Here is a 27,316-nt window from a genome sequence, read left to right as displayed (position 1 = left end):
GTTCTGCTCAGAATTAGCTGTTTCTGTGTCTCTAAAAAAATAGAATATCATGAAAAAGTTCAATTTTCCTGTGATTTATTTCAAGAAGTTGAAGTTCCATATATTATATTATATATTAGAAGTTCCATATATCTATGTTAATCTCATACAAAGTGGACTATTTATAAGACTTTCATTTTTTAATCTTGATGAATATGGCTTTCAGCTCACAAAGGTAATAATGGTATGTTTGTAAATGTTGCTTTGATTACTCAGTTTAGTCTTAAGATAAAACAACAGTACAAAGGGCTGTCGTCAGACTTGACCAGGTAGATTCTTTAGGCGTCATATATGCAGCTACAAAGAGACAACTTTGAAAAACTGTTAAAAGTGGAGTATGTTTCTGAGAGCAGTGGCAGTCTCTACAGTGCTTTATCTAATGCAGAGACTGTTTGTTTATGTCAGCTGCTGAGGGTCTAATCTTGAGGTTAGTGCGACTTGGCAAGAACCAGAAAAGAAATCCCGCATGATTCATTGTATGCATTTGCTTAATTTGTCACTCAGTTAAGATACCAAACAGTGAGCCAGGCTCTACAGGGGGAACCTGATAGGCTGCTGGCCACTTCCACTGACACTAAAAGTTGAGGATGGAGGTTTTAGGATGTTTTGGCTCCTCCGATACAGCACCAAAGCTGCAGGCCAGCTGCTCTCAGTAATCTTGCTTGGATAAAACCTCCTCACCAGCAGGCAGAGTGCCTTGTTACGAAGCTCAAAGAGAAATACATGGTCTGATATAGCGATGAAATCAGACTATCAGTGTCTGGAGAATCAGTTTGAACCTTTTTGAAATTTTAATCCATGTGAGGTATAAGCAGCAAACCTCTGAGACTGGTCTCATAAACTGAGCAGCACAGACACTGAACACATGAAGCTTAAAGCAGAGACGTGGGCTGATGTAGGTCTGCAGCAGAACTCGGCTTCATTGTAGGTAAAACTGTCTTTTATTCACAAATCTGTGCTAGAATAAGGGGTTTGAATCAGTGTTGTTTAGTTTGACTATGAATATAAGTTTATCTAAGCCTAAGGAGGCATGTTTTCTTTTTGAGGTGAGCAAATGTTGAATTTTAGAGTTATGGATATGTCATAAAACAAACCTATGAACAGCAGGTTTTGCATGTTTTAGGTAATGAATCATGACAATAGGACTAATGAGAGAGGAGCAGTTATTTTCCATTCAGTCATTTATTCTTGTATGTTTCCTAAGAAAGAACCAAAGTTCCAGTTTGAACTACTTGTATACAAATATCTGGCTCTGGTTGGTGTGCAGTAGCCTCTAAGACGGACCTCTCTTACAATAACACTGGTCGTTAGGCTTGTCTGGTGCCACAGATTCACAGGCAGACAGGTGCAGTGGGATTAAAAAGGGGAGAAAAGCAGCTGTCATTTGGCACAGACTCAATCAAATGAATCCCCTAAGAGGAAGTTCATAGCAATGGATAGTCACAAAGGATTTGTGATTCTTAAAATTCTCTGCAAAGAAATAACAGATACATTTCTTCAGCAGAGTACTCCTGATTAAGACACAGTTTGGAGAAGTGATCTATAAATGCTTTGCATCTTAATCTATTGACTGTTTGACAATGATTAAAGCTGTGTGCTTACTTTCACCGCTATGCTGGGTAAAAAAAAAAAAAAGAAGACATTTCCAGTGATCAAGAAGAGAAAAACCTCCACAGGTATGTGAATGATGTGAGTGGTTGTGTTTAATATGTCACTATAAAACTATGCACAGCATTTTTCTCACTTATAAAAAGTTGCTGTCAGATATTAATTCATTTATCTTTCCTTCTGGGAGATTTGAGCCTGTGCTTGTTGCCTAGCAACCCCATTACGATGATTCGATCCTATGAACTCACTCGCCTGCCCAGAGTGTTATTTTTACTTGTATGTTTTTATAGCTACCAGTCAAAGTAGTAAAGACATAGGATATGAAGTGATAATTGGTGAGCTTGAGAGGTGCTGGTAGGAGGATTTTATTAGTTCTAGAGCTGATCGCTCTTAACAGAGACTCAACACAACCATTAACAAGGCCATGCAGATGAAACATTTGATGGTTGGGCAACTTGGTTATATGGACTTTAGGGAAGCCACTTATTCTGTTAGTGAGCAGTTAAAAGGTTTTAAACATTTATCATCATCAGCAACAAGTTGCCTAGAGATACTCCACCATATTATAAGTGTCCTACTTTTGTTACATAGACACAGGCTATGGCAGTGCCTCCCAAAGTGTGGGCCAGGACCCACTGGCAGGCCCCAGAGCTACTGTAGATGGACTGTGAGAAATAATTTACAATTACTGAAAATCATAGAAAAAAAAAAAATTAAATCACAGTTTAAATTATAAGTAAATACTTATTTATAATAATTTTAACACTCAGAAGTTAAGAAAAAAAACACCCGGGGGGTTCCATCTTTTTCACATTTCTTCATTTCTGTCAGCTGATGTTATGGTGTAACTGGTATTGGATTGACTTCCCAATCTGGAGAAGTCTCCACATAGAAAATGCTTCTCAAACTAACTTTAGACAGAGAACAAGATTAAGAGGTGAAGCTCTTTAGCCTCCAGACAAACAGCTACATAGTACTGGCTTGCAGTTATATCAGCCATAATTCATCATTTTAAATCAGTATCCTTATTTAGACTGGAACAGATCAATTCTGAAAAAATTAACATCCCATTCAGTGTGTGCCAATAAAGGCACTATATTCAGTGCAAAATAGTTTTTTTAACCAGACCATAATTATGTTTACATTGAATGTTTGAAGAGAAAGAAATCAAATTAAAGTACAAAATTCAAAAAAATTAAGGGATTTCTTTTTACAGAACAGAGGAGCAAAATGTAACATCAGACAGAGTCACATCAACAACTGGTTCAACTGGTTCAGCATCGTGAGGAAGGGGCCAGCTGGCTTGCAGAGGACAAAGTCTAGCATTCTTAAGTCGAGGCTAACTTTAAACTTTTCACCATAAGTCAACACAATGTTTTTTAGCCAGTTAGCACTCAACTCACTCATGTTTGATTACATGAGTAAAATATTATTTTTGAAAGTGAAAACTGAAAAAGGGTAAAAAAAAAAAAAAAAGAAAAAGAAAGAAAAAGGGGGGGGGGGGGGGGTCAAAATGTAACCACATTTGCCATAGACTAACAACAAAATAGCATGAAAAAGAAGATTTTGTTTTTGATAAATGCTGGCTTTAGGTGTGCCTTAGAGAGTTCGTGTAGTTGCATAGGAAGATAAACATGGGCTGAGTCTGAGTTAATTATTTAGATCCCACATTGAACAATGAAACATATCATAATTTCAAATTCTAAATTGTACATAAAATTTTTGAGCAGGAAGAAGTGTCTTTTATCACAAAAGTATGAAAGAGGAAAAACACCTTTTTATAACCAATTCATCTTTCTTGAGTCTTTGTGGTGCAAACAAAAGTTTCAGCAGACATTTGCTTTTCAACAGAATTTATTTAATATAGATCTACAGTATTTAGAGAGAGCTCTTCCATGAAAATTCATATTATATGACTTTCATTTCTGTCTCAGTGTGCACATTATTCCTCAGCTTCCTTCCCCTAAAATGAAGAGAAAATGGAAAGAAGAAATAATGAGTGACAGAAGAGTAGCTGTAATCTTTTCATGGTAAAATCCAAACCTTTTTTTTTTATATTTAAATTTTTATTTTCCACAACAAAACAAGACAATACAGACATCATCAGAGACAAGGAAAAAATATATGCATACATACATACAGATATATATATACACACACATACCTATACAAACATAAATACATACATACACATATATCCAAACCTGATAAAATGTCTAAACTCTTAGAGAAGCAGACACAAATCAGACAAAACATTATTACAGCATTTAATCAACCATGGGTTTATCAAGTCAGAGCATTGTTGACTATTTATTTGTTACTCACTTTTCCAATTTCTCGACTCTTTGCTCTCAGCTTGTTGACCTGAGTCTCAGCGATGTCAGCACGCTCCTGAGCCTCCTCCATCTCATGCTGCACCTTTCTGTACCTGGTCAGGTGAGTGTTGGCCTGCTCCTCCTGTGAGGGGATTCAACAGAGTGTCAGCATCCATGAAGACTTTAAGAATCTACTGATTCTGGTGGTTAAGTTTTTAAAGTCAAACATGTCACATAGAAGGACAATGCTGAGGTCATATGTAATCTGTTTTATGGAAGAGTGTAATACATGAAAAATACCTCTTATAAACACAGAGTTTTAACTAGTTTTCTACTCACAGCCTCCTCAGCCTGTCTCTTGTAAGCCTTCACTTTGAGCTGCAGCTTGTCCACCAGATCCTGAAGCCTGACGACGTTCTTCTTGTCCTCCTCAGTCTGCAGTCAACATAAATTTGGTGTATGCACATTTTTGGGACATGTGTGCCTAACAAACCAATTAGCGGTTAAAAAACATGACTGCTTACCTGATAGGTGAGCTCTTTCACTCTTCTCTCATATTTACGAACACCTTTGACTGCATCTGCTCCTCGTCTCTGCTCAGCTTCAACCTCTGCTTCAAGCTCACGCACCTTAGAAATATAGAAAAAATTGCTGTTCACATGAAAGACAAGATTAATTTAAAAACAACAACTGAGATTTGCTGTCTAATCCATCTTTACCCTGGACTCCAGTTTCTGGAGCTGCTTCTTGCCCCCCTTCATGGCCAGATTCTCAGCTTCATCAAGGCGGTGCTGCAGGTCCTTCACAGTCACCTCCAGGTTCTTCTTCATCCTCTCCAAGTGAGCGCTGGTGTCCTGCTCCTTCTTCAGCTCCTCTGCCATCATGGCAGCCTGAAATATTGTAGAACATTATTTTTTTTGTTGTTGCGCCAGAGATGGACTTGAAATAGCCTAAAGCATGTTGTGATGGTTCTACATTTTACTCACTAATCTTGTGTTATGTTGTGCATAAAAGTCTCAGAATGACTCACATCAGTGATGGCCTTCTTAGCCTTTTCTTCAGCGTTTCTTGCTTCCTGGACAGCATCTTCCACTTCACTCTGGATCTGTACTAGATCAGCTTCCAGCTTCTTCTTAGTGTTGATAAGGCTGGTGTTCTATTATTTAACAAAGGATGAATTAAATGCATGTCTTAAACTGTGGAAAAACATTATGAAGATCTAGTTGGTCATTCTTGTTGAGTATACCTGAGAGTGGAGCAGCCCCACACGCTCGCTGGCATCCACCAGCTCCTGTTCAGCCACTTTGCGGCTTCTCTCAGTCTGCTCCAGAGCAGCTCTCAGCTCCTCAATCTCAGCTATCATCAGGTTGTTCCTGCGCTCCACCATGGCGACCTGCTCCTTCATGTCATCTTGGCCTCTAAGGGCTTCATCAAGGTGCAGCTGGGCATCCTGAATGACAAAACATCAGTAAAGTATCACTACAAACTACATTTTGGACCAAAATTAATCTCCACTGATTCTTCACTGGATGTACCTTCAGCTGTCCCTGTACGTTCCTCAGCTGTTTCTGGGCTTCAGCTGCCTGCCTGTTGGCATGGCTCAGCTGAATCTCCATCTCATTGAGGTCTCCCTCCATCTTCTTTTTGATTCTCAGGGCATCATTTCTGCTCCTGACCTCAGAATCCAAGTTGCTCTGCATTGACTCAATCACTCTCTGGCTGTTCCTCTTGATCTGCTCAATCTCCTCATCTTTCTCAGCAAGTTTCCTGTCAATTTCACTCTTGACTTGGGTGAGTTCAAGTTGAACACGGAGGATCTTGGACTCTTCATGCTCTAGGGTAGCCTGTGAATAAGTATGACCTTTATCAAATAGTGCACTGAGTCTGCCATTACTCTCTAAATGTATAAAAATACACTGGAATTTTATTTTATTGAAATAAGGTCTATACTCCCCCGATTTGCAAAATTAGTATGTGCTTTGAAAATAAAAGTTGCCTCTGTTCCTGTAAATATGATGACTCTTGTTTACCTCAGCCTCCTCTAGAGCAGTCTGGATCTCCGTCTTTTCACTTTCCACTGTCTTCTTTCCCTTCTCAAGCTCATGAATGGCCTTACCTGACTCACCAAGTTGTTCAGTCAAGTCTGAGATCTCCTCTGTTGGGAAAAATTAATTGGGCTTGTTTTAGTGAGCCACATTAAAAATAATTTACATTAGTCCTCTGTGTAAAGAGTGTATAGGCAAAAGAATTCATTACGCTGCAGGTTCTTGTTCTCTCTCTTCATGGTCTCTAGCTGGTCCAGAGCTTCTTCATATGAATTTTTCATCTTGAACAGCTCTGTGCTCAAAGTGCGAGCCTCTTTCTGAGCTCCTTCCAGCTCGGCCTGGCTCTCCTCATACTTCTGCTTCCATTCTGCTAGAACCTTCAAGTACAAAAAGAAAACTGAGTTTTTTTCCAACTCTCATTACCAGCCAAAACACTACTGATCTGAAAATATCTAACCTTGTCAAAGTTTCTTTGCTTCTTATCCAGGTTTGCAGCCAGACTATTGGCTCTCTCCACATCAATCATCAGATCTTCCACCTCACTCTGCAGCCTCTGTTTGGTCTTTTCTAGAGAGGCACATTTGGCATTCACAGCTTCAATGGATTCCTCTGCATCCTGAAGACGCTGGGCAAGCTTCTTCCTGATAAAACAGGAAGTAAACAGGTTTAACAATGATGAAAAGAATTTGTTCAAATGATAAACCTAAGTGATTTCAGGACTGTTCATTACATATGAACGTAAATATGCTCATTACTTAGCCTCCTCCAGCTCCTCAGTACGTTGAATGGCATCAGTCTCGTATTTGGTTCTCCACTGAGCCACCTCACTGTTAGCCTTGGACATTCCACGCTGCAGCTCAGCTTTAGCCTCCTGCTCCTCTTCAAACTGCTCCCGGAGCAGATCGCAGTCATGGCGAGCTGACTGAACAGCATGAGCCAGGGCATTCTTGGCCTATAACACAAATGCTCAGGATGAATATTTGATAATAATCTTCTGGAGACCTTTGCCATTGTTATTGTCCTGCTGAGTTCCTTACCTTTACTTCTTCCTCTATGTGCCTCTTAAGCTCCTCAATCTGCTGAGTGTAAGCCTGCTTTCCTCTTGTCAGCTGAGAGACAAGAGCTTCTTTCTCCTCCAGTTGACGAACACATTCACCTAATCAAAGATTGTTACTGATTTACTATGCATCAGAAAATATAAAAGTTAACTTAATATGTATGAAAGATCAATGCATTCAACAGCTGTCAGCTTGTGTCCTGTGCTGATGAGAGAATCTCAAGACAGTCTCTCACAGACTGTTCATCTGAGATGCCATAGGCCAGGAGTCATCAAGTACATTTGCACAAGGGCCAGATTTAGTCTTGATAGAGACTCTGGGGGCCGGACTTTCAAATAAACAAAAATTAAAGAAATATTTGGGTCTGACTGACATATTATTATATTTGTATTTTTCTTCAAAATGCAGAAAGTGTTCAGGCATTAACACTGAGATTTATTCCTATTATCTATAATTTAGGAGGCCACAAGAAGACAGGCCTGCCCACAGAATTGGCTGAGCCCCTGAAAATCCCAGATAGTGTAACTAAAGTAAATAAAGGCATAAAATTCCCCATATATATGTATATATATATACACACACACACATATGTTTGCCTACGTTTAAAAAATGACTGGTGTGCAGCCTCTCTCAAAATCAGAAATAAACATGCAAAGAGTAAAGGCTTTAAACAAGGTGTTAAATATCGACAATAGTAAAGATTGAAAAGTTTTTTTAGTACAATGATGAAAATACAGAATCATTATAACCAGTGTAGTGTAATCTTATGATGCTTCTCAGTATAATAGGTTAAGCTGTAGTAAAAATGGGTTTAATTCTCCATCTAAATAAAAAGCAGATGAAACATGATTTTATACCATTCTCAGTTTGAAGTCTTGCTTTCTGGGCACTTGTATCATTCAGCTGACGCACATTTTCATCATTCTTAGATTTCAGCTCACTCAGTTGATCTTCTAATGTCCTGCACATTTTTTCAAGGTTTGACTGGTAAAACAAAAAATACATGTATTAGTCAGCAGATGTGAGTTGATTCTTTTTTTTTCACTATATAAATGTCATCATTGATTTTCACCTTTGCTTTGGCCATAGACTCCATATTGCTGCTGAGGTCATCAATCTCCATCTTGTATTCGCTCTTCTCTTTCTCCAGCTTCTGTTTGACTCTCTGGAGATTATCAATCTGTTCTCCCAGCTCTGCCACGCTGTCGGCTTGTTTCTTGCGGAGGGCTGCGGCGGTGGCTTCATGCTGCAGGGTGGACTCTTCGAGGTCACGTCGCAGCTTCTGAAACTCGGCCTCGCGCTTCTTGTTCATCTCAATCTGAGCTGCTGTTGCTCCTCCAGCTTCCTCGAGCCTCTCGCTGATCTCTTCAAGTTCCCTGGAGAGATCAGATCTCTGCTTCTCTACCTTGGCCCGAGCAGCACGCTCAGCCTCAATCTCTTCCTCCAGCTCCTCGATACGAGCCTGAAACCGAAACGGTTTAACTGAAAATTGTTCTTGACATTTTTATGTGGCAACTGTTTGTCTGATGCTTCAAATAGTACCTGAAGCTCCTTAATCTTTTTCTGAAGTTGGATTCCAAGACTTTGCTCATCCTCAATCTTACTGAGGAGCTGGCTTATCTCAAAGTCCTTCCTGAAGGGGAAAGCATCAGTTCAATTAGTTGAAGTTACACTGAGTCAGTATTACAAGCAGGAATAAAAAAGATACATTCATTTTCTGCTCTTACTTCTTTATTTTCTCTTCAGACTGCTGCTTGTCGTTCTCCAGATCCATTATAGATTCCTGAGCCAGTTTCAGATCTCCTTCCAGCTTCCTTTTTGCTCTCTCAAGGTCCATACGAAGCTTCTTTTCTTGCTCTAGAGAACCTTCAAGCTATCAAGGAAATCATTTTAAAAATTTAAGTTTTAACACTTTCCTTTTGGTGTATATAGTCTTATTGCCATTTTTGTTTGAAATAAGTAATTTCAGCACAACAGACCTGGTTTTTCCTGACCCTATGCTTGACTGAAGTCACTTTCATGCAGAAGGGATTTGCAGGAAACACGGCATGCATGATGTGCAGTGAAGTTTCTAACTAGTTAGTTTGAAGTGTGTCATCATGCTGAAGTTAGCTCCTCCAAAAAAAGCCTTGGGCAACAAACTTAGGGATTTGGTTTCTACTGTTTAGAAATAAGACAATGTTGCTCTAGGTATAATTATAAAAATCTTAACTGGCTTTCATATCAAAACAAATGGCAGGATTGAAACCATGACCAATGAGTGCAAGTTTAACTTTCAAATTTCAATGTAGACCACTCACGTCATCCACTTGTTGCTCCAACTTGGTTTTGGCCTTTGTAAGAGTGTTGACTTTGTCTTCCTCGGCCTGGAGATCATCCAGGGTCTGCTGATGAGCCTCTTGAAGGGCTTTCTTCTCCTTGGTCAACTTGGCAATGGTCTCATCTTGAGAGGCCATTTCCTCTGTAAGGTTTTTGACCTGAAAAAGTTTTCATTAACTTCTAATAAAAGCCTGTTATTCAACAACAAAAAATAGTATATGATCACAAAAAAAAACTTTTATATTACTTTGTTCTCAGTGGCATGTTTCTCCTTTTCCACTTTTGCCAGGGTGAGCTCCAAGTCATCGATGTCTTTCTTCAACTCAGAGCACTCGTCCTCCAGCTTCCTCTTCTTTGCTGTCAGCTCAGCGTTCATTTCCTCCTCATCTTCCAGCCTCTCAGATGTCTCTTTGAGTTTGGCCTCGAGCTGGATTTTTGCTTTGATGAGCCCCTCACACCTTTCCTCTGCATCACTGAGGTTTTCACTTTCCTAAAAGTCCATGCCAACAGGTTCACATTGTTGCCAAATCAGGAAATTATGGTGAAGTTCACTAAACAAGAAAATACAGTGTAATGGTAACTTACAGATTGCACTTGCAGCAACAGATCATTTTTCTCCTGTAGCAGAGAAACCATCTTCTCCTCCAGTTCTTTCTTCTTAGACAGAGCCTTTGTTAGCTCTGTTTTTGTCTTTTCAAAGTCTTCTTTCATCTGTGCCATCTCCTTTTCAGTCTCTGCGCTCTTCAGCAGAGGCTTAATCTTGAAGTAGAGCTTCATCCATGGCCAATGTTTGACATTCATGAATGAGCGGACATTGTACTGGATGGTAAAAATGGCGTCTCTGAATAAGAAAAGAAAAATGCATTCGTTGCATGAATTTACACAGAAAAAGGGTTATTAGAGGTTAAAATTTAGACTTTTACATGCATCTATGTATACTAGGGGTGTAACAGTACAGAAAAATTTCGGTTCGATATGTTTCTGGTACGGTAATTGAAGCAATTTTCCCAGCCAACTTGAACGCATCATCATACAACCGTGCATTAGCTTGCTAAGTATGCTAATTAGCGTCTTTCCTGATGATTTCAATACGGACTTCAGCACTGGGTTCCTTTTTTAACCTGTAGGACCTACTACAAAGTTTGGGAGAACTTTTCACGGCCCATCTTTGCGGATAAAGAGATTGGAGCCATGTGAAACCTGAGGACAACTTTACCTATGATGCAGCTGCAGACATGATGGAGTCCCCTCTACCCCTCCTCCAAGGATGATAGTTGAAGGTAAAACTAATCTGATTCACAGAGCCAGAGCACCAATGTTATGATAAAAACGATCTCAAAGAATAGGAAATTCATAACTGGCTGGTGAGATTTTTTGTTGCTCCTCCTCTTTACAGTGACGTTCTTGTTTGAGTGGAGCTTTTTCAAATGCTTTGCTTGGTCCGCTGGATGGCATGCTATCAGTGACACAGCTGCTGAATAATGCCAGCGCTATTGTTGTTGTCTTTGTCCACTGTTGTATTTTACTGGGAAACAAAGTGTTCCTAAACAGGACACTTTTAACCAGGAATATTCAGGCTGTTGCTGTCGTTTGCTGTGGTTTCCAGAACAGCGTGACAGTGAGTTGTTCTCTGGTTTTCTGTCTGTATGTGAGCTTCGTCCACACGTATTCGTTTGGTACACGTCTGGACCATACCGAGAGGCCCGTACCGAATCGGTATGGTACAAATACATGTACCTTTGCACCCCTAATGTATACACAACATTATTACATTACCTCCTCTCCATCATCTTGACAAACTCTGTCCTCATGAGGAAACCTCTGCAAAGAGCCTGAGTCATTGTGACCAGCTCAGCCAGTTTCTCATCTCTCATCTCCTCCAGTGTGCCCAGCAGTCCAGCTTTAAAGAACACCTGAAAGAAACAATTACAATTATTAAGCAACAATTACATTTTACCTTCTTTTACCTTTATAAAGCACTAATAGCCCTGACAAGGGAGACAATTCTTTCTCTACCTTGGTGTGACCAAACTTGTACTGAGTGTGGTCCACATCGATGGATCCCAGGAGTTTCTCGGAGGCCTTTTTGTTGTCAATGAACTGTCCCTCTGGGATGACACTAGCATTCAATACTTTGTATCTAAAGATTAAAACAAATAAATGTAGGTACAGAAGAAAGGGAAGTAAAGGATTTTCAATTACTTTATGTTTTATTGGTCACCTCTGCTTGAAGTCACCGTAGAGGATTCTGCTGGGGAAACCTTTCCTGCAGATCCTGATTCCTTCTAGCACACCGTTACACCTCAGCTGGTGGATGACCAGAAAGTTCTCCATGAGACCTATGGTACAATGTTGAGGAACATGAGTTTTATTTTTTTTTTACAAGAATTGCTTGAATTAAGTTGATTTATTTGTCTCTTAAATAGCATTATCAACGATGATGGGGTCAGAGAGCACATACCTGGTGTCTTTGATTCATTTGGAATCAGGCAGCGCACAAAATGAGGATGTGTGCTCCTCAAATTTGTCATCAGCTTCCCCAAATTCTCCTGAAGGATCCAATCAAATGTATTAATGGTGTCAAATTAGAGTCACATTAAACATTAGAGGCCATTCTTTGTACATCTTACTCTGAACAATGCAGACACAGTCTGAAAGGAACCACCCTTCTTCTTGCCACCTTTCTTGCCACCAGCATCAGCCGCTGTAAGCAGAATCAAATTAATTCAACAAATGCACCCAATCAAAATTTTAATATTTCATACCACAAAGAAAGGTTACTACATTTACCATCTGCTGAGGCGTGAGATGCATAAAGGAAAGCCAAAAGTTTAACTGATGACTTCTGGTAGAGCTGAACCACTGAGTCGTTCAGAGGGTCTTTGTTCTTATCGAGCCATCCAATTATGTTGTAATCAACAGTACCAGCATAGTGCACCAGGGCAAAGTGAGCCTCAGCCTTGCCTTTGGCTGGTTTGGGCTTCTCAAAAGACTTGGTTTTACCAAGATGCTGGTCATACAGTTTGTTCTTGAAGGTCATGTCTGTTGCTTTGGGGAACATACACTCCTCTTCAAGGATGGAGAAGATGCCCATTGGCTGTCATGAGGAAATGATTGTTACAACAAAAACCTTCAAGTCATCAGATAGTTCTTGCAGTTTGAGAAAATACAGAATGCTCACCTTCTCAATCAGCTCAATGCAGGCAGCCAGATCCATACCAAAGTCAATGAACTCCCATTCAATTCCCTCCTTCTTGTACTCCTCTTGCTCCAGCACAAACATGTGATGGTTGAAAAACTGTTGCAGTTTTTCATTGGTGAAGTTGATGCACAGCTGCTCCAAGCTGTTGAACTGTAAAGATTGAGAAGTCAAAGGTCAATACAGGCTATCTAACCTAGAATTGACATCATTCATGATCTTAGCTTTTTTTTATCAGTGAAGCTCACTCACATCAAAGATTTCAAACCCAGCAATATCCAGGACACCGATGAAAAAGCTTCTGGGCTGCTTGGTGTCCAACATCTCATTGATTCTGACCACCATCCACAAGAACATTTTCTCATAGACAGACTTGCAGAGTGCCATGACAGCGTTGTTGACCTGATTGTACACATCAGTGAAACGGTATTAACAAGGATGTTGCAAAGAATTGAAACATGTCAGGGGAAGAATAGGTTCAGGGGCATTTGAAACTTATCTAATGTTCTATTATATAGATATGATTCTGTTGACCTCCCATACCTGAGGGACGGTTTGACCTTTGGTCACAAACTCATTTCCGACCTTCACTCTGGGGTAGCACAGAGCTTTCAGCAAATCAGCAGAGTTCAGTCCCATCAGGTAGGCGATTTTATCAGCCACTTAAAGACCAACACAAAGAGTTAACTTCAAAACCTACCTATGGAGAACATCATTAATGTTCTTCCTAATCAGAAGTTCTTTTAGGTGTCAAATTCTGTACAAATGCATTCAAGCTCTTGGTGGCACTATACCCTCAGTGCCATCAGGCTCAGCCTGCTCTTCACGCTGCTTCTGCTTGAACTTCATGTTCCCATGATGCATCACAGCTCCAGTCAGTTTATACATGCTGGCCTTCTCTTCTGAATTGAAGCCCAGAATGTCAATAGCAGTCTGTGAAGGAAAGAGCCTGATTAAAACAAAAATACAATTTTTTAACATGCACTTGTAACACAACCTACTTTGGCTTAAAGCAGAGATTAGAGGGTACTGATATAACCAATAACACAGGATGTGTAGTGAAACACTACTGTTAACAAGGTCCCCAAAAATAAACCCCTCACTTAAAAAGTAAGAACTATGAAATGACAAGCATCTTTTATAGATTTCATTGAGATCTGTGATCACTTTATAGCTCAGTATTCAATCTAAAAATATAAACATGAACTGTGATTTGCTATGGATGAAAATCTAACCCAATAAGAAAATTACATCAGTTGCGATGAATTCTTCAACGTCATTGATACTCTTGACAGTGATTTCTCCCTGACTGACCATGGGGAAGTCATATGGATTAGTGGTGATCAGAAGAGCCTCTGAGGAAAAAGAAAAAAAAAAAAAAAAACGTCACATACAACAACACAATTTTACTTTAGAGGAACCATTGTTGTTTACTCTTGTAGTATAACTGAAAATACAAATCTAAGCCTTAAACTGTACCTATGAGCTCAGGTTTGTGTCCTGTTGTGAGCTGATAGAAGATATGGTAGCTTCTCTCAGCAGATAGCTGAAAGGTAACTCTGGACTTCTCCAGCAGATCTGTTTGAAATAAAATTAGGAAATAATCACTTATGAAACAAGGCAGACAATCATTTTTATGATGCATTAGAATCAACCAAAAGTTTTTTGAATTTTATTTTTTTCTTGTAAATTATTTTATCTTTTGTAGAGTGATGCCAAAACAGAAGGTTTTGTGGGGGTACAAAAAAGGTTGCTGTAAGGCTTTGACTCGAATCAAAGATTTGAGCACATCCATTCTTGATGACCTTTACTGATTCTCAGTTCTTTTTAGGATTGATTTTAAAATATCATTGTTTGTGTTTAAAATCCTTCATGGCCATACCAGATCAGACCAGAGTTATAGATATTCTCATAGGAACTTTCTTATTGTTCTTGAATATATACTGATGACTTGAGGGGGTTGGGCATTGGCTGTTTGTCAAATGTTTGTTTGTTCATCTATTCATTCATCTTATTTTTTTCTTCTTCTTATATTATTAGGGCCCGAGCATCACAAATGGCCCTCAGGAACTGACTCAGAAGCACTCCCTATCATGCTTCTACACCTAGAGTTGTGAAATTTGGTGGACAGATTCAGATACCTTCAAAGAGGTATACAAAAAAGTCTCAGGAGTAAAAACCCTATCTCCAACAGGAAATCCACCATTTTGAAAAGATTAGCAAAAATGGAGGTGTTTTGGGCCTGATCCAGGGGTCATAACTGATGGTATAAGTCAGAGGGATTTGATCTGATCGATTTGTTCTTTGGCAAAGAGCTAGATGAGACATGAATGATGAAAAGTAATGATGGATTTTTTCATAACTCGAAAGGCATAGCTGTGGCGAACCCCTTAAATTATCATATTTCTTTGACAAACAGGAAGTTGTTTATAACTCAGCTGTGCATTGTCACATCAGACTAAAACTTTCTGTGTTTATGGTGTGTCCACGTCTGCACACAGTCATATGGTTTTATTTATTTAGCGTTATTATTATAAGTAGTAGTAGTAATGGTAGTAGTAGTAAGTAAGTAAGTTAGATAAGGTTTAGATGAGACTTAAATAATGGATTGTCATGCATCACTGAGGGGCTTTGTATGACTTAAGAATAATAAATAAATATATAATGTTTGATAAGTTTCAGGTCTTACATGTTTCAATATCAGCTGAAGCCAGCTTTCCAGTTGACCCAAAGTGGATTCTGATAAATTTACCCTGTAGGATACAGATTTACATTCAGTTTTTTTTTTACACTTATTGATTAATTCACTGCTACAAAAAAGAAAACAGAAATTTAAAATTAAAGTAAAATAAAAAAAAATACTTACAAAGCGGGAAGAGTTGTCATTCCTCACAGTCTTGGCATTACCATAAGCTTCCAGCAGTGGGTTAGCTGCAATGATTTGATCCTCCAGTGACCCCTAAGAATAACATTTGATACAATGATATAAAAAAAAACCCAGCTACTTTTCAAATTAGTTTTATACCTGTGTAGGGTGACCTCAAATATTCAACTGTTTGTTCAAACATGACTCATTTGACTGCCAGTCTTACAGTTGAGCGCCTTCTTATGAAACAAGGATTCTTCTCTTCCATCTACGTGGGAGTGTTTTTTAATTTACCTTGATTATACTTAAAACCAATCTTGGTATAAATAATAAATTAATAATAATACTTTGAATGTGATTATTTAATTAACTCATGCACTTTAATCTCCTTTGTATGCATTTGAAGAAATTTAAGGTGGACTACCCCATTTTGGGGGCTATTGGGGCAGCAGTGTCACAGCAAGCCTTTAAATCTTTTAGTTTAGATTACAAAGAAAAAAACAATATCTTAATAATAATCAAGAGCAAGAGCATTTTGAACTAGTTCAAGAGAATCCCAAAAAAGTAAAATGGAGGCTGTGTCAACAGCTTCTTTTGCCCCAATATGGCTTATTAGAATTAAAATTAAATAAGGGGTTCATCTCTTATTTTGCATGAGAGAATGGGTCCTTGAGCAAAATAAAATATACAGCTAACTATAAGTTGATTATAGGTACAATTTGTCCAATTAGATATGACTATGGGCACACATCTACTTATATCTTTCAACTCCTCTAACCTGCATTTTCCCAGGTGTTGGTTCTTGTTTCTTTGTCCCTGGCACTGCAATTGTTGCAAAATACTGGATGACACGTTTGGTGTTGACGGTCTTCCCTGCACCAGATTCTCCACTAGTTTGAGGATTGTATTCACAGATATAAAATAAATGATGAAAAAACTTTACTATGAAAACTGAAAATCTGTAAAATTAAAAAAAAAAAATCTCACTTACGTGATGAGGATGGACTGGTTTTCTCTATCTGTAAGACATCAGATGGGTGTACACAAGTTAGGATTCAATAGAATCTTTTTATATTTGTGTACAATTTCTGCTTAAAAACTAAGTGATACCTTGGAGCATGAACTGATAGGCATTGTCAGAGATAGAGAAGATGTGGGGTGGAGCCTCAATCCTCTTTTTGCCTCTGTATCCTGCTACGACCACAGAGTCGTACACTGGGAGCCACTTATAGGGGTTCACAGTCACGCAGAAAAGCCCAGAGTACGTCTGTGGAGAGACAGAGAGGATCTAATTGACATACTTCTTCATGTTGTTAGGTTTTATCTGCTGATGTGATGATCAGGCCAAACTCACATAGATCATCCATGCTGCATAACGCTCTTTGAGGTTATACAGCACAGCAGGCTCATTGAGGTGGGTCATCATGGCCATGTCTTCGATTTTATCGAACTTTGGAGGGTTCATGGGAAAGATCTCGGTGTCTTTTACAGTTAATGTCTGTTACAAGAAAAGAGATCATAGAGAACTGATTAGAGCCACAAACTGAACTGTACAACCATTTAAGATAAGTTGAAACATATCTGAAGTTTAATACAGTGCTGCATCACCAGACCAATTTCGGTTCCCATAGATCAAACCAAGAAAAACATGCAGAACTTGTCCCATTAGCTTAATACTTAGAGCAGTTTGATATGAATTATAAAATCACTGAAAGGTGCAAGATTTTGGAAAACTTTTGCAAAAAATAAAAAAATAAACAAAAAAATTTACCTTTCCACAGAGAGTGTCCACTGTGGCTTTGCCGCCCTCTTTCTTTGTAAGTTTTCCTTTGAGATACATCTCACTAGGCTCACTTACAAAGTACGCTGTTTTAGCATCAAAAGGCATGTTTTGAGCTTCAATCCTTTCCTTTTCTGGCTTCCGGAGGTATATGGCCGCCGGGCCAAAACACTCCATTTCTGCGTCCCCACTCATGATGACGCTTTACTGAAAGTAAGCAGAAGTATTTCATTATTAGATTTCAGCTTTGATCATTTCAGTCATGATGATAGCTCAGATTCACATTTTAGAAACAGGTTGTGATACATTTAAAACTCATATAAAGACAAGCACAATTCAATGATTCAGATGTCCACCATTTTTCAAAAGCAAAATCTGAGTGTGTTAATTACTTTGTAAATTACATTTGCTGTGTATTTTCATTGTTGCTGCTACAAATGCTAATTGTAGACATACTCATTATAGAATCATAGAAGAATCCCTTCACTCACCTAATGATGCAGAAATCATCAGGTGAGTCAGTAATTTGACCAAATTTCAATATTTATCATCTTGTTATTAGCATTACCCAATGTTTAAGTAAAGAGGCTTTTGTACAACCAATCAGATGATTTATCACTTGGAGTGTTAATTTCATTTACTTAAACTTTGCTACCTTTTTCCATGAGAAAGACAAGATTAAGACTAGCTAATAACTGAACTTTGTAGACTAAAACTGATGAAAAGTGAGTTTAGTTTTCGTCATGCATTCAAAATCTATGATATTTCTTCTCAGTGGGTAAATCCATCAAAACAAAATGGATCTGAAGCTCTTTCACATTTCAGCTGTAGAAAGCAGATATGTGAGGTTTTGTAAGATGCAAGGAACACAAGTATGACTTGGCAACAGATTTAGGCAAAGAGAAAAGGTTTCAGTGAAAATTTAAGAGTAAAATGCAAGGTATTTTTATGGACTAAAACTGGACTAGTATATTTTTGAGTTTTCGTTGACTAAAACTAGACTCAGACTGTAAAGGTTAGAAATGAATAACGTGACAAAAACTGGTGAATATTTTAATCTTAGGACTAAGGCTTAAATTAAAGTAGATGCCAGCAATCACTGATCACTTGATGATTAATTATATCCACTCTGCATATTCCACTCTACTCTACTATATTCCAGAAACCAAATTCAAATGTGGGTTAAGTCAATTACCTTCTTCCCTTCTCTTTGAAGAACAGCTGTTGATGGTCTAATGAGGATCCTGGGGCAAGACACAAATAGTTTTCAGTATTAACTGTTATTAAAGCTTTAGTTATTAAAAAAATGCTACAGTCTGAAATCCTGAGCAGTTCTGAATGTACATGTGGTGTCTGGCAGTAAGCGTTCATGCTCGGCATTGTTTATTAAGCTGCTGGTTTTCCTCCTGCTAATAAAAGACTCTTTCTCACTCACCTTGACTGGTCGCCTGTCAGTCCTTGGGAGCGTCCAGCCTCCCCTCTTATATAGAGAGATCAGTATTCAGGCAGAACATATGACTTTCTTTATTTGGTCATGTACTTTTAAGCTTTCTCGCTTGAGTATTTCAAATAGGTGGCATCTTTTGTCACAGACTATCACAGATGAAACACTTTCCAGGAGGGGAGTTAGGAAAATGATGAGAGCCTAAATGGGAAAAAAACACAGACGGTTGATTATAATACTTAATTAGTGTTGTCATCACAGTATTAAGTCCAACACAAATATTAATGAACAGAATGTTAATGTGAACTTTCTCTCTGATCATGCTAAGAATATTAATCAGCAGGAATTGTTTTAAATAGATGTGCCTCAGAGCTACAGTCCATAGCAAAGACAGCTCTTGAAAAATGTGTCTCATTGTAAACTATGTCACTAGGAGTATTGGTGCCAAACAATGGACACTTTAAACTGCACATTAGAGAGTAAACATAAAACTAGACTCTTACAATACAGTTTTTTCACCTTGTGTAAATATTGTTGTGGGCGATGTAGTGCTTTCTGAAGTTCAGACATTGTTTCGGTCTTTACAATAATCCTCTTAATGCACCTTGGCACTACAGAGGATCCGACTTTAGCTGTGGAGAAGCTCTCATATGTCACTGGTATTCTGTTGCAGAAGCCTTGCAAGTCTTCCCCGTGACAAAGGAGCAGGACTGAGCCTAACAGTTGCTAATCTAAGAACTTGTGGAAATGATGATACCTCAAGATAACAGAAACACTCCCAGAGGTCTGTCTTTTATGGAATCCAAAAGTTAATTAGATTTGTTCTGTAGGGGGGAAAGGATAATAGAAAGAAGAACAATACCAGTATTTATAGCGCTCTAATTTCCTCTGTTGTTTCATTCATGTATCCAGGAAGCATGACATACATCCTGTGAAAATAACATGTGAACAAATGGTCATGACATGTGCTTCTAAGTTCCCATGATGCAACTGTCAATCACTAAATTATACCAACTTGAGATCCTCTCCTTTTTGCACACACTAATATGAAAGACTATGCCATATCAATAGATGGAAAACTTTATTTACAACAACTGAAGTGAGAAATCCTTCCACCACAGGGTCAAGTCATGAAAACCTCTTAATGAGAGATCAACACACCACTTTTAATGACAAAAATACCTGCCAACATGTCTCACTATCTCATTACAACAACTTAAGTTGGCAATCTGAGAGCAGGAACCTGTGTATGAGTTGATGGGATATTATTACTGACACACACAATATCATATGTAGAAGATTATTACTAATGTCTGCAACCCTTAAACAGATATCCAACTACAAAATAAACCAGTTAGATATAATGCAAATGTGTCATGTTGTTCTTTGCACAGTTGAATCGTTTGGCCTTTTGTTGGCCATCTAGTTGGTCCACTGACCCACCAATCAGAGCCTTCTCTCATCCACTGTTACTAGGTCTTTATTAGACAAACTTTGGCCCAGGCCAAAGTCTATTCAGTGCTTTACAGTTAAATTGCAACATCAATTTTGTTACTTCACATTGTGATCTGGGAGTGTTGTTTCTGTTTCCTGATTTAATTCTGTGGACGACCTCACAGGCAATCCAACTTATCGACTGCTGCAAAAAATACATATTCTCACAGGTAAGAGAGAATATTTTTTATACTGACAGAAAAAAAAACGCATTCTGGAAAAATGCTTAAAATTTATCCCGGGTTCCTCCCATTTCTCCTGATCTTTGCTAAACAGGACTCTTCTAAGAGCTGGATGCCTCGCCAAACTAAATAATCGGCTGCTTGGAGTTTGCAAAAAAAAAAAAAACTCCATGAGAAAGTGAGTGGGCTTTGATGTGTTTTACACTGAGAAGAGGCTTCCATCTAGCCACTCTGCCATAAAGCCCAGATCAGTGGAGGGCTGCAAAAAGGTTATCCTTCTGGAACTTTGTCCCATCTCCACGCAGGATCCCTGGAGCTCAGAGTGACCATCAGATTCTTGGTCACCTCTCTTACTAAGGTCCTTCTGCCCTGATTGCTCAGTTTGGCCTCCAATCACAGGTGAACTCCAATCAAGGTGGAGAAACATCTCAGCAAAGATCAGGAAGGATGGGAAGAACCTGAGCTAAATTTCAAGTGCTTTTTTTTAAGGGTATGAATATGTCAATGTGATATTTCAGTTTCATATTTTTGATAAATTTGAAAATCATAAAGCAAAATAAAATTCAGTTTTCACTTCTCCATGATGACTTACTGAGTGTAGATTAATGAAAATAAAAATTATTTTGGTTTTTTGACAGTAGCCATCAGGCTGCAACAAAACAAAACTGAAAAAAGTGAAGGGGGTCTGAATACTTTGTGATTAGCTTACATGAAGACATACACATTTAAATGCCTTCTCTAAATCCCAAACACTTTTCTTTTATGGGACAGAATTGACTCTTGACTATGTCAAAGAAAGCTAGTCCTATGTAGAGACATCAGTGATATATTATCCCAAAGAATTTTTGCAATTACTGCTGTATAATTTTGGTCTGATTATACAGACAAGTAATGATTCCAAGGATCCCTGCTCTATTTCTGTACATATTTGTGTCTAGCAAGTCTGCATTCTTCTAATTCTGGGTCATTCATTCTAGTTGTTTAATCTTTGACCTGTCCTTTAGGTCCTGTAATGAAATGAGATTTGCCCATTTATATTCCAGGTGCCACACAGTTATTTTTGGATATATCTCAACTGTTTCACTTTAATGGTATTTGCCGGCAAAAATGTCCATGAAGTGTACTGTTATTGGGTTCCTTTAAAAGAAAAAAACAAAATAAGCAAAGTCCCAAGCTGAAAAACGATCAGTCATTTGCACTTCATTAGATTAAAAGTGAGAGGATCTGCTGCTAAGTCGCCTCCTCTGGTATTAGACTGTATGACTTTAATAGAGCTGTGTGGAGTGGTAACAGTGTCAGGTTTCTATTAATCTTACTGTCAGTGCTCTAACACAGTATAGAGCTTGGTTTTCACTTTTTCTGACCTTTAATTGGTTGTCACAACCCACAACTCTCCCATGAATGACAAATATTTAGCGGTCGACAAGAACATGTCTGACTTTTGCTGTGGTTGACGAGGGTGTGATAATCCTCGAGCTCAGACTGATGACAGACGTGTGCATCCTAAAAGGGGTCGTCTGACTTGGTCCAGTAGAGGTCAAAAGGCTCCAGCTTTCTGAGGAATGACTGTGTAATCTGATATTATGAGCATCTTCACACCAGAGGGGCCTCTGGAGGGACAGAGAATATTTTAAAAAGGGCAATAATAAAGGTTCACGTTGATCCTTTTTGATCAAATTCATGTCCAAAGACTTGGTTACTCATGCAACACAAGTCACACTTCTCAGCTTATTATGTTTCAGAATACGTCAACAGTGTATACACACAGAGAGGATGTAAACAAATCTATCAGAGGACACCATCTGTTTCATTCACACCATAGGGAGAATGAGTGGACTGTTTATGTTCTGCTGTCAGTATGATTTTGAGGAGTTTTTGAATGGCTATGAAACATGCTGATATAAATGATGATACCTCTAATGATCTACAAAATCTAATGAGACAACAAGAACATGATTGGTTATTTCTATATAGAATTTTTCACTGGCTGCAAACACTTGCAGGTGTAGGTGCAGGTAGGTGTCTGACTTTGCGACCCTGAGGAGAGTATATATTCACAAAGAGTGATTTTTTGACTGCAAGAAGACGGCAAGATAATTTTTTTCCCAAAACACAACTTAGACATGTACTAGACAGGATCAACAGAAGAAAGAAGATACTGCTTTGTAGACAAAACCTATTCAGAACTAAAGTTCCTTACAGGATCTTATAATAATAGTTTAGGATTGTATGAACATGCACGTGCGTTGCAGGGATGTTTCGTATGAGCAGCAAATGTGGGCCTGAAAAAAAGCATCAACTCTAAGATGTACAGAAGCCCAAAGTGGACATATATTCATTTATCTTTAACCATGAAAATGAGTGCCTTTTGGTTGCAATATTATTAACAAATGTTCATGTAATTAATAGGTATAGGATTAATGCATTTATGTAAGTGGAATAATTTACATCATAGTATCAAGATTGACACATTTTCTCTTGGTCAATTCAGGATGAACCTAACCACAACTCTGTATAACTGTATAACTGTGCAACTAGGCGTTATCAATATCAGCCGTTTATGGTTTGTTTAAAATGTGCATTTTTGTGTCTCTGCCTAATTGTACATGATGGAAAACTTTTCAAGAGTTTAATAAAGGTTTAAAAAAAAATCAATAAATTATGTTGGTTTTGTCCTGTCTCTTAGCTCAGTCACACATTTTGTCCATCATTGGTCCAAACTGCAACATTTTTCATGGAATGAATTTGAGGGGTTGAAATTTTTCAGATTTTTAAAAATTTTTTCTTATTAAGGAGGCAGTGGGGGTGGTCCTGAGGCTAGACCAGTTGAGAACTATTAGTGTGAATGGCTTATTAATTGTGTTGTCTCATAATAGTTTGTAATTTATACTTCAGTCATTAACATAAAGAATTTAAAGGTCACGTATCATGCAAAATAAACTTTTTCAGGCTTTTCTTGCAAAAATATGTGCCCTTGGCCTGTCCACAATCCCCCCAAGAATCAAAAAATCCATTCCCTCACTGCCTCTCTTTCTCCACCTTTCAGAAAATGTGTGCTGAAACAAGCCATTCTCAGATTTTCCCCTCATGATGTCATATAGGGAGTTAGTCCCGCCCCCACGTTCAGTTGGCCCTACCCACTTGGAAGAAAGTTACACCCTGCTCTCCTGATCCTCCTCTCAGGAGAGCCACATCCATTAAGCCAAATCCAGGGGTGTAGTCAAGGGCGGAGTAAGACTACTCATTAACATTTTAAGTCACAGAAATGGCTTGTTCTGAACAGGGCTGAGGGGTTTTTAGACATGCAAAATCCAATACTGGAGTGTTTTTTCAGCAACAAACTTCACAGGCATATTTTGGGGACCTCTAAGACCAATATAAACTTTTCTTAAAGGGGTCAAATATGTGACCTTTAAGGTAAAAAGACAATTTACCACTGTAGCTGAGTGCTTTCTCATTGTGGATAAAGTTTGGTCTCTGTAAATAATATAGGAAGAATATTTCAAGGGTCAGTGTTCTTATTTGCTCTATATGTAAAGTGTACTTAGTCAACTTCTTTTGTGACTTTGCTTAATTTTAATAATTTATTAGAATTACAAAGCATGCTGAGTTGAACCAGGTGTCACGCAAACGTTTGTGATTAAAAATGTAAAAACTTTCATAGTTACTAACTTACTTTTGAGTCCCAGTTGGAGGAAGCACATCAATGTATGCACTTAAGAAAACTGGGGAATTTAATGTTGATAATACATTTATGAAGATGGTTTGTTCTTGTTTTATTGTGTTGGTTTTTGACATTTCCCTTTATCATTTGATACCAGTATTAAAAACTGGAACAGACTGCAAGGCACTGTAAGAGTGTAAGGAAAAATCTCAGGTTTGATCCTTAATTAGCTTTGTACTAAGTTAGAACTCTCAAGAAGGCCCAGTCGATCGTCTTGACAAAGATTTAGCCTGCCAGCATGCAGAAATAAAACTGTAAAAAAAACTATATTTTCCCCTCCTGCCATTGGCTTTTTAAACCATTAATTAGTGTTACTTCTTACAATATTTTTATTGTTTTATTTTACCTGATAGCACACTGTCTCACTGAACTTCTATTTTCTTGCATTTTTATGTTGTATTTATGATTGGTCTGGATGTGCAGTAACTATATAAAGTCTTCATCGCTTCAATGTTTAACCCTTCTATTGATTTATAAATCAATCAGGTCAATATAATTTGGCATTTTAGACAAAAAAGTAAAACTAGTGAAATAGGGATCACCTGAGTGCAGTAAATGTATCTCAAGCAATTGTAGTGCACTTGTAAAGACACGTGTTTCTGAAGGGTCCAGTTACTGGTTAATTAGCATTCCTGGCTACCATTACACCATGAGGACGAAAGAACACTCCAAGCAACTCAGAGAAAAGGTTATTGAAAAGTATAAGTCAGGGGCTGGAAACAAAAAAATTTCCAAGGCACTGAACACCCCCCAGGGTTCAGTTAAATCCATTATCAGGAAATAGAGGGAATATGGCACACATTTAAATCTGCCTAGATCAGGCCGTACTCACAAACTGAGTGATGTGCAAGAAGGAGATTAGTCAGAGAGGCAAACAAGACACCCATGACTACTCTGAAGGAGTTACAAGCTTCAGTATCTGAGATGAGAGAGACTCTGGATACAACAACTGTTGCCCAGGTTTTCATGAGTCAAAGCTTTATGGGAGAGTGGCAAAGAGAAAACTTCTTTTGAAGAAAACTCAGATTAAATTTGGACTAGAGTTTGCATTCGGCAGATTTCATGGTGAAGAGGAAGAAAGCTCTTTGGTCTTAAGAGACCAAAATGGTGCCTTTTGGCCATCAAACAAGACAGCATGTCTGGTGGACACCAAACACTGCACATTGCCACAAACACACCATCCCCACTGTGAGGCACAGTGGTGGCAGCATCATGCTGTGGAGATGCTTCTTGGCAGCCAGACCTAGAAGGCTTGTAAAGGTAGAGAGTAAAATGAATGGGAAAAATATAGGCAACTATAGCTTGTAAGAAGATTTATTTCCAACAAGACAATGACCCGAAGCATCTAGTTAAAGCTACAAAGAAATGGTTTGGAGACAACAAGGTGAGTGTTCTGAAGTGGCCGAGTCAAAGCCCAGACTTCAATCCAACAGAGAATTTGTGGTCATGACAATTATGTGACCATGACTGATTTATTAGATTAATAAAAAGGTAAACCATCCAAGGGGGTAGATATATTCTAAGCACTGTATGTTTGACTGCTGACTGCAAAGCAAATTGTCCTTCACAGGGATAACAAGGTGCACCTTGAACCTTGAGTTATCAGCATGTGGGATGTCTATTATTCATAAAAAATGCAATATTATTATAATATTAGCAATATCATTTTAAAAAAGGGAGGGGGAGAGGGGTGGATACCAACAATCAGACCTATAGGTCTGATTATTAAGATCCCTGTGTAGTCTATATCAACCCTGAGTACCTGGACTGGGAGGTGGGTATTTAATTGTTTTATGTTTCTTATGTTGTGCTTTTTTCATTAGTCTGTTCTGTTTTGTGGTTGGATTTCTAAAACGATGCATTATATTTTGTTACACAAAAATCTGTACTACTGTTACTGCTCTACAGATATTTAAAATAAAGATATATAAATAAAAAAGGGTATTCTAAAGACTTTTTCTCCCTATAATTCACTTCAAACTACTAAACTTTCTTATCTGTTCTGAATTCAAACAAGTTTTGAGATATTTTGGCATCACTTTCACCTCTCTAACATGCTGTATAAGATTACAGCTCTACATTTCTGACAGTGCCACCAGTCAGTGAGAGGGCTCAGACCATGACCCTCTAATTTCCCTCTCTGTGCTGTTAAAAGTCAAAGGTTTAAACATGACAGACAGCTTTATCCAAAGGTCTGAACGCTCATGTTTGATGTTTGTGACCTTTCTTTATCACCTGCATTGAGGGCTCTCGTGACTCTGCTGGTAGACTTTATGGCAATGTATGTGTCTTCTCTCATAATGTGACTTGTTTTATCTGTCACAGTAAATTCTATTACTGACATTCATTGCACTATTGTCCAATGAGGAATCTTTGGTGAACAGGTGACTAGATTTGTGTCTCCAGGTTTTTCTAGACAGGCACTGGTGTTGTCTCGAGGGTGCAGATGTATTTTTAAACCCTTTCTTTAAATGGTCCTGTTGTACTGCACACCCTGACAGATGATGTGAAGACAAGGCCGGGCATGTAGCTTGACCTTCCCTTAAGTCAAGGGTTTGTTCCCCATACGGAACAAGGAGGGGATCATGTTATATGAAGTGTAGTAGTTTGCATTCTTTCCTTGTTGAAAGATGACACTGAACTGGCAAAGATGGGTGAGGGCATTAGAAGATAAATACTGAGGACTTCACACCAGACAAAATAGGACTATATATTCAATAAAAATGTGAAACTTGATCTCTTGTGCTTCTGGCTGTGCTTATTTGGTAGAAATACAAATATAGCTGTCTCCTCAGCAATGCTCTCAGGGCTCAGCCATTTGTCACGACCACAAGTCTTACTGTGAATAACCTTTGATATGAAACACTTGCTCCTTGGCTGTCTCCTGCTTGACAAAAGGACAACTGTGACTCACATCCTTCAAATACTAGGAGTCTTGGATACAGTTTAGACATAACTAATTGATCAAGTCATGCTTAGAATAAACGAATGCATTAATTTAGACTAAAGCACAAATCGGTCAAACAGAATATATAGTATTATAGCCATAATACATAGAGAGAGATATAATATTATAATAAAAAATTAAAGTGTTCAAATCAGTACGTCCTAAATAGTGTTTCTGAAGATGTACAAGGCAATTAATTCCAACATTTTATCCATTAGAGAGCACCATGAACACCATTCAGGATAGAATAATAGAGATTAAAGATTGATATATGATATGAATTACTTTTACAAGGG

At 38.3% G+C, this 27,316-nt stretch overlaps 1 protein-coding gene across 1 annotated transcript; it reads right to left on the bottom strand.

Moving 5' to 3' along the window:
- Positions 1–3,957: 3,957 nt before the first annotated feature.
- On the bottom strand, positions 3,958–18,748 carry LOC121506873 (myosin heavy chain, fast skeletal muscle-like). Its single transcript, XM_041782846.1, has 40 exons — positions 18,665–18,748; positions 18,425–18,473; positions 17,221–17,436; positions 16,804–16,947; positions 16,560–16,716; positions 16,441–16,468; positions 16,228–16,339; positions 15,450–15,542; positions 15,273–15,336; positions 14,063–14,161; positions 13,835–13,938; positions 13,378–13,516; positions 13,127–13,245; positions 12,836–12,985; positions 12,566–12,736; positions 12,169–12,481; positions 12,015–12,088; positions 11,846–11,933; positions 11,606–11,723; positions 11,401–11,524; positions 11,161–11,297; positions 9,970–10,225; positions 9,632–9,874; positions 9,366–9,542; positions 8,793–8,938; positions 8,608–8,698; positions 8,138–8,527; positions 7,923–8,049; positions 7,045–7,163; positions 6,763–6,959; positions 6,465–6,648; positions 6,219–6,384; positions 5,993–6,117; positions 5,498–5,806; positions 5,209–5,412; positions 4,993–5,118; positions 4,682–4,852; positions 4,487–4,591; positions 4,302–4,397; positions 3,958–4,104 (listed from the first exon to the last, which is right to left on the bottom strand). Exons 3-40 carry the CDS (start codon positions 17,422–17,424, stop codon positions 3,958–3,960), a joined length of 5,817 nt encoding a protein of 1,938 aa, XP_041638780.1. The 5' UTR covers positions 17,425–17,436; positions 18,425–18,473; positions 18,665–18,748.
- Positions 18,749–27,316: the final 8,568 nt, after the last annotated feature.

The sequence above is a fragment of the Cheilinus undulatus genome, linkage group 3 (assembly GCF_018320785.1).
Source record: "Cheilinus undulatus linkage group 3, ASM1832078v1, whole genome shotgun sequence".
NCBI classification, from domain to species: Eukaryota; Metazoa; Chordata; class Actinopteri; order Labriformes; family Labridae; genus Cheilinus; species Cheilinus undulatus.
This window is presented reverse-complemented; position numbering and strand designations above follow the sequence as displayed.

What these genes read in the sequence shown, in the direction of transcription:
- LOC121506873 (XM_041782846.1), bottom strand. Translation starts at nt 17,424, where the DNA reads ATGAGTGGGGACGCAGAAATGGAGTGTTTTGGCCCGGCGGCCATATAC. An exon ending in ACACAAACCTGAGCTCATAG is followed by an intron (nt 13,939 to 14,062) that starts GTACAGTTTAAG and finishes CTTTTTCCTCAG; the next exon opens with AGGCTCTTCTGATCACCACT. An exon ending in AAAAGATTAAGGAGCTTCAG is followed by an intron (nt 8,528 to 8,607) that starts GTACTATTTGAA and finishes TTTCGGTTTCAG; the next exon opens with GCTCGTATCGAGGAGCTGGA.